This window comes from Nymphaea colorata, chromosome 2 (assembly GCF_008831285.2).
Source record: "Nymphaea colorata isolate Beijing-Zhang1983 chromosome 2, ASM883128v2, whole genome shotgun sequence".
NCBI lineage: Eukaryota > Viridiplantae > Streptophyta > Magnoliopsida > Nymphaeales > Nymphaeaceae > Nymphaea > Nymphaea colorata.
The window spans coordinates 30,803,473-30,810,333 of record NC_045139.1 but is presented as its reverse complement, the minus strand read 5'-3'; the positions used below and the strand labels follow the sequence as shown (position 1 = coordinate 30,810,333).

At 45.9% G+C, this 6,861-nt stretch overlaps 1 protein-coding gene across 1 annotated transcript; it reads right to left on the bottom strand.

Annotated features, from left to right (window-relative positions):
• Positions 1-338: 338 nt before the first annotated feature.
• LOC116247588 (homeobox-leucine zipper protein ANTHOCYANINLESS 2-like) lies at positions 339-6,152 on the bottom strand. The gene is made up of 9 exons (XM_031619772.2): positions 5,017-6,152; positions 4,674-4,927; positions 4,431-4,548; positions 3,668-4,336; positions 3,257-3,358; positions 2,910-3,122; positions 1,861-2,038; positions 1,382-1,749; positions 339-1,279 (listed from the first exon to the last, which is right to left on the bottom strand). The coding sequence occupies exons 1-9, from the start codon at positions 5,185-5,187 to the stop codon at positions 902-904; spliced, it is 2,451 nt and encodes an 816-aa protein (XP_031475632.1). The 5' UTR covers positions 5,188-6,152; the 3' UTR covers positions 339-901.
• Positions 6,153-6,861: the final 709 nt, after the last annotated feature.

Genomic DNA, 6,861 nt, shown 5'->3' with positions numbered 1-6,861 from the left:
CATGGAAAGAGAGAGAAAAGACGAAGAGATGGCGGGGAGTCGGGGACTGAGGCCGGACCTGGACCTGCCTTCTGAGAAAACTTTTCTGGTCAGAATCAGTGGCAGAATGTACCATAACTGAACGCACGAGCATTTATTTTGACCTGCTGCATGTGATGCATCGCGACTCGTCCACGAGAAGTCATTTCTCTGATAAGAAAGCTTCGTCAAGATTGTGTTCTTGATAATATTTTATCTGAAAGGTCGTAAAAGATGCAAGCATATTTTACGATATATATCCTTTTATTTTATTCTAGAGACCATTGAAGAAAAGAGAAGCGAAGGATTGCACCAGAAGATTAGATAAGAATAACAAAAAATTACGCTCTCTCAAAGCCATGTTTACACTAAAGCTTTGAGAACAGATGCTACAAGAAGAAACACCATACCATCATCGTCTTCCCTACACAAACCAGACGCTCACAGACAGAAAGCAAATCGGCTTCACGAGTCAATGCCCGAACCACCACCACCCCAACAAGAAGAGCCATAGACAGAGGACGATTCCTTGCTGACATCGTTGCATGGCTGATTCCTTACTGTGTACGTGCGGTTCGTTCTTGACTCACAACACATCAACACCACCACTACCACTACTGCTACGACGACGGCGACGACCGCCACTGATGCACCTACGACGACGACGACCACCACCACCGGTCTACCACCACCAGAGTTGCGCAAAGGCAAAAAATGACTAAAACCACCCCAAACTCCGGCATTGTTCCGTCGAAATTCAAGGTCGTTTTGGTCATTTCGCCTAGGACGATACAGCGCTCCGCCGATACCCACCACTTTTATTCCCTTTTTTTTTTTTCTTGTTTCACTTTGAGGGAGAGAGAGAGAGGGAGAGGGAGAAGAGTTAGTTCTCGCAATGAAGAGCCGCTTTGATTTTTTGGACGGTGCAGGAGATTAGGTTGTTAACCGTCTCCACGGACTCCACGGTGAGCTTGGCCGTCGGCAGGCTGTTCACCAGGATCTGGAACGCCACGGTCAGAAGAGAGCCACCCACCCTTGCCGGCGGGCTCATCCCACCAAGCTGTGGGGGCGGCCGACATCCCGGTCCGTCCGGCAGGATTGCGAAGCCGGACGGCAGCAGCGCCACATAGGCCGAGTCCCCACCATTCATCACCACGTGCATCGCCGGTATGTCCACCGGCGCGTACACTACCAAGCTGCCCGACGTATCGGTGCAAGTCTCCTGCAGGATCAACATGCTGCTCTGGTTCGCATTCATCGCCTGCAACAACGTAAATACGTGAGGAACCAGCAAGAGTTGAACATTTTTTGGAAGAAAAACAGGAAATTTCGCTGAAGTTTGATGGGCGGCAGAAGGACTCACGCTAGCGCGCAAGAGAGAGACGCAGTTCCCGTGATCTTGGCCCTTGGCGATGTGGGCCATCTCCTGCATCGGCCCGCCATTGGAGAGAATATCCCACTCGCTCCTGAGCCGCTCGTCCCGGAGGAAGTCGAACAGGCGTTGCGGCGACACCGGCAGCCAAACCGACGTCGCGGCGCTGAGCACCACGCCCGGCGGCTCGCCGGGATCGTCAACGCTCTTCCTCGTCATCACCCGCACATTTTCATCCACATTGCCGGCGCACAGCTTGTTCCACTTGTGCACCGTCGACGCGCACACGCCGGCACAGAAGTTGTTGGTCATGCGTTGCGCCAGCTTCAGCATGCTCCGGCGACCCGCTGGAGTAATCGCTGCAACCAAACCCGGAAAACATACTTAATAAAATCAAAACGAAATCTAGCTCTTAGATTAAGCACCAAGAGATCTACTGAAGAAAAAAATCATCGAGATTTGGGACACACCGGCATGGTCGACGCGGTTGGAGATGGCCGATGACATGAGGATGGCAAGGCACTCGCATTGTCTTTGCAGGGTCGCGACCCACCTCTGCGCGCCGAAGCCCATGCCCGAGCCCAGCAGAAGGCGATACATCTGATGAACCGAGCCCTCATCGTACTCGGCGTGCTCGACCCACACCACCTACAGCTCGAGTGAACCACCTAATATCAATATTTGTGCACCAAGAAGAGAGAAAACCCCATAAACTAATACAATATAAATATACAAAGACAATGGCAGCCGCATTGAAATCCGGCAGAAATCGCAAGACCAACGAGAAGAAAATATATACATATAATATGGCCTAATATAAGAAGCCAGTATCGGTTGAGAGATAAATGATTGGTTCATAAACTAATAGTTTAGATGAGAGGCATTTTTCGGGAGACCAAAAAAAGGCAAGTAGCAACTCAGAAGTATATTGAAATATTAAATCAAGAGAGGTTCAGGAGATTGGGATTTTTTTTTTCCTTTTAATTTGGGGAGTGAAGATTGAGCCTTGAGAAGGAAATAGTCACGGCCTCTAGAGTCGAGAATTGGACAAAGATTGCATTGAATGTGTCTTGTTCATTAGGGCTTAGAAAGGTGTGACGATGAGGAAAAAAGAAAAGAAAAAGAAATGGCAGAAAGACTTCGGGTACATAGGGAGAATAACTAGATTGCAACAACGGGATAAAATTTAAGGCGGTGACACAGAAGCAGGAGCATCGATGGTCCTAAAAAAATGAATAGATTGCCAGCCAGGATCATTAATAATCTATCAATATGACTGATGCCTAGGAAGGAGATCCCGGCAAAGAAGAGAAGCATCGATGCCTTAAAAAATTGCATGGTGGGGAGGCCGGAGCTAGGGCTCGACTCCAGAAGCTGTAGATCTTTAGGAGTAGAAATTGTCAACTGCTTCACGTTGGTATGTGAGAGTTTACTATGGCGTTTCTATTTTGGAGACTGTAACATAGTAAACTATATGGAAAAATAAAACTCTCTCTCTCTCCTCAGTCTCTCTCTTCACCTTAGAGTAGCCATTGGGCATATCTTGAACAACACAACCAGAAGGGAGTCTCCTGCAACTCATGTAACCGGCACCATTTTGGTTGTCCTTGATGCCGTCAATGGATACATCAACCACAGCCCATAAGCCTTCGGCGTGCTGCTTGCAGAATCTCAGAAAACGCACCTCCCTGGTCGGCACTAGGGGAGAAAGAACTTGAAGCTCAGCATGCATCTGCGGGCATTAAGACACCAAAAAGGCACATACTTTGAGCAGAGTTTCAGGTGAAGGATTAATCTCTAAAACAGGCGGATTGATGCTCTGAGGTTAAACTGTAAAGTGATTAATGAGATCTGAAAGAATGTTACCAATTGAAGGGCACCGTTTCTAGTCCCGCCCAAGCCGGCTGAGATCACATCAATGGTGGAGGACCTTGCAATCATACATGGGAACATCTCCGTCCACCGGTTCTATGTAAAAAATGGGAGTGTGTTTAAGATTTTCTGTTTATACCTCATTCTGAGTGTAAATCTAGATTTCAAAAATGAGGAGAGAACTATGGAGGCTTCAATTTGAAGGGCTATATCTCTAAGCAACCAAAATGGCACACAGAAAGATGATTAAATCAGAAAATGAAGACTCCAAAAACAAATTATGGAAGGTAGAAGAGAGACCAATCCAATCAAAGTGTATCAGGATCAACAAGCAGAAAAACAAATACACCAGAAAAAATGAATGCATACAAACTGAACGTTGGAGAGGACAATGCGATATAGTACCGGATCCATCAGAGTCTCCACAAGAGCCACACTGTTTATAATCACCAAGCCGCTCTCCCTAGTGGCTTCTGTAACATATCCAACAGGCTTTGGTCCTATACAACGAGAAAATGTTCGAAGGTATTCCTCACAATTGAGCGTCTCCCTCCCAGCTTCCGAGCTTGGAATCCAGAGGGGCCGATCTGTGTTAGCCATCTTAACCAGCTCATCCATGGCGACCAAGGCTAGCTCTGCAAACATAGATCTCTCGGCAGTCATCATGGTAGGAGGCCTCGGCGTCACAATGCCAAGGGCACCACCGCCGCCGCAGCTGAAGTCGGTGCCAGAAGGCAATGTGGCCGTTGCCACGCTGCTCAGGTTTCCAAATCCATTGCTGCCCACTGCAAGATCGAGAGATGAACTCGTGATGGGGGGCACCGAGGACATGGCCGAGACGGGGCGGCCCAAGAACTTGCCGGCAAGTGCACAGACTCGATCTAGTTCATCTTTGAGCCGAGCATTTTCGATCCGAAGATGCTGTTCTTCGAGTGAGATTTCTCCAAGCATCGCCGGCCCCCCGCAGTTGCTGCAAATCGGGTTCCTCATGGCGTCCCTGATCGACATGTTTTCAGCTCGAAGCTTATCGTTTTCTTGCCTGAGAATAGAGTTCTCATGGCGCTCTAGTTGAGTCTGTCAAAAAAAAGACTCCCCACACTCAAGACACACGAAAAGAGCCAAAACCAAGCTTAACACCAAAACACCATTTTTTTAGGAGAAAAAGTACCTTCATCTGGGTACGCCTATTTTGGAACCAAAATTTGACTTGTCTACTCTCTAGATTCAATCTTCTACTCAACTCCATCCTTTGCTTTTCATCGGGATGAGGGCACTCCTTAAAGAGACTAGAAGAAAGAAACGAAACAGAAGAAAAAAAAAATAGTCATCAATATCATCATCCAAGGAAGCAAACCAAAAAAAAAAAAAAAAAAACAGACAAAGAAAGAATTCAAAACAGATATATGCTTACGCTTCTAGCTCCTGAATCTGCTGGGGAGTATGTCTGTGATATCTCTTCTTCCTTGGGGGGTTATCACCATCTTGCTCATCACCAGACGCGCCCTCCACATTATCACTACCGGATCTACTCTCATACTCATCATCCTTATTCCTGCTGGCTTCAAAGTCGCCAAGAACACCTACAACCCCACCAACTCCACCGCCACCACCATCACCATCAAGTACCTGACCATCCATCCCTCCACCACCACCACCACTGCTCGTCTGCCACAAAGATTTACCCAAGAGTTATCAGTGGAAAAACCAGAAGATTAACACGAAGAAAAATCAGAGCTGGATAAGACTTAGATTACCAGTGCTAGAGATAATCCAGGAGAGCTAAACATGCTCTTAGAGGATCTAGACAAGAGAGAAGGGGGAACAAGACGGGCATGAGCGATTGCACCCACAGGCATATTGTAAGGCAAATCCGTCACTATCTTCGCACCACCAGAGTTTCTCTCTAGAAATCCCCCGAAACTCATGAAACCCCCTCCTTGTGCCTCCAATTCTTCCCTATCTCAGAAGACCCATTTCAGACAACCCACAAAGAGAGTACTGCAGCACAACCCGAGAGATAGAAGTAGAGAGAGAGAGAGAGAGAGAGAGAGAGAGAGAGAAGAGGCACACGCAGATGTGAACTCAGTGCCTCCAAGGCTTTCTCTTTAGAAACCAAGAGAGAGGGAGTGAAAAGAAAGGCAAAAGAGAGCAGGGGAAGGCATATCCTCTCCTTCACCCTCGACTACTCATAAGCACTCTCTCGCTTGCTTATAGCTTTTCCTTCTCATTATCTCTCTCTCTCTCTCTGCCCCTTCAGAAAACCCTAGGCTTCACGCCCACTCTCCTTGCATGCAGCAACCTCAGGGAAAAAAAAAGCACACCAGACAGAAGCAAATGAAAAAGAAAAGAACCCAACCCCCTCAAAAAAATAAAATTGACTCCTTCAATAAAAGAATGGAGACAGAAGAAAACCCAATTGTCCTGATCTACAGTAGAAGAAGATAATCAACCATGTGGACGCAACCACACCTTTCAAATATTAAAAAGAAATGAACCCAAATTCTGGAGAGAGAAATACAGAAAAATTTAGACACTGAGGTTGGTTGACCATTCGGATTCCAACCTGCCAAAGTAGAAAACCAAAAAAAAAAAAAAGAACTTGGGGGAGAGTGGAAACCTTTGGAAGATTGATGAACATCAAAAGGAAAAGGCAGAAGTGCCCTTTTCTTTCTGCTCTCTCTCTCTCCCACTAAATCTCCTTCACCTCCCACTTTTTACCAACGGTGGCTTCTGTGAGAAAAATAAGAGAAAAAAAAACTGCAGATTTCATGCATCCACCTTTTTCTCTCTACCGCAGGCTCATCGTTGGGATCTGAATCATGTACTATCATGAAAAGAGCATCCAAAAATTATCGACGAAGGAGAAGAAAAACTGAAAAGGGCTGGGAAAAAGCAATAGTACGAAGAGAGAGAGAGAGAGAGGAAGACAAGCCCCCTGCTGTTGCTGACTTTTTGTACAGTGTGGAGTGTGGACTGCTTCTTCTTCTCTGTCTTTCTTGCGCTCCCAAAATGGTTTTTCTTCTTAGTCAAGTCTGTCTTTTTCCTCTTTTCCTCTGATTTCTTATCTTCCTCCCCTTTGGGTCATCACATTTTTTTACAGCCCTTCCTCCGGTTTCCCCATCAGGATCAAAGACAAATCCTTTTCTGCACAAGATTTTGTGCACAAAAAGTTGTCTTTTGACGTCTCGGAACCGGTTGTCCGATTCACTTGTGACACGGTTTTGTTGGGATCTTTTATCCTTTGGAATCTTGTCCTAATCACAGCCTCATGTGTGATCTATTTTGGTGTTTTGTAGTATAGATTCGATTTCTGTAGGCTCTATTTTTTCTAAAATACAAACAGTGTATGTATTACATTTCAGTTAACAGTTGTTCTATTTCCCGCCCAAGTCTCAATGACCAGAGAAAGGAAAATGGTTTCGACCTCTTATCCAATCGCCAAATGTGACATGTATCGTCCGAATACATATAAATTGCACTTAAAAAGTCGGATTTGCTAAGAAAAACTTTCATTTTGAGGGCCTATTTTTTTCTTATTCTGGTTTCATATTTTTTTAATTCTTGTTCTACCAATTACCGAGTGATGTAAAATGTGAAAA

Bases quoted from the DNA above. Each gene is read 5' to 3' on its own strand.
- LOC116247588 (XM_031619772.2), bottom strand. From the start codon at position 5,187: ATGAGTTTCGGGGGATTTCTAGAGAGAAACTCTGGTGGTGCGAAGATA. The intron at 4,928-5,016 runs GTAATCTAAGTC...TCTTTGTGGCAG, and splicing joins CTGGATTATCTCTAGCACTG to ACGAGCAGTGGTGGTGGTGG. The intron at 4,549-4,673 runs GTAAGCATATAT...TCTTTCTTCTAG, and splicing joins CAGATTCAGGAGCTAGAAGC to TCTCTTTAAGGAGTGCCCTC.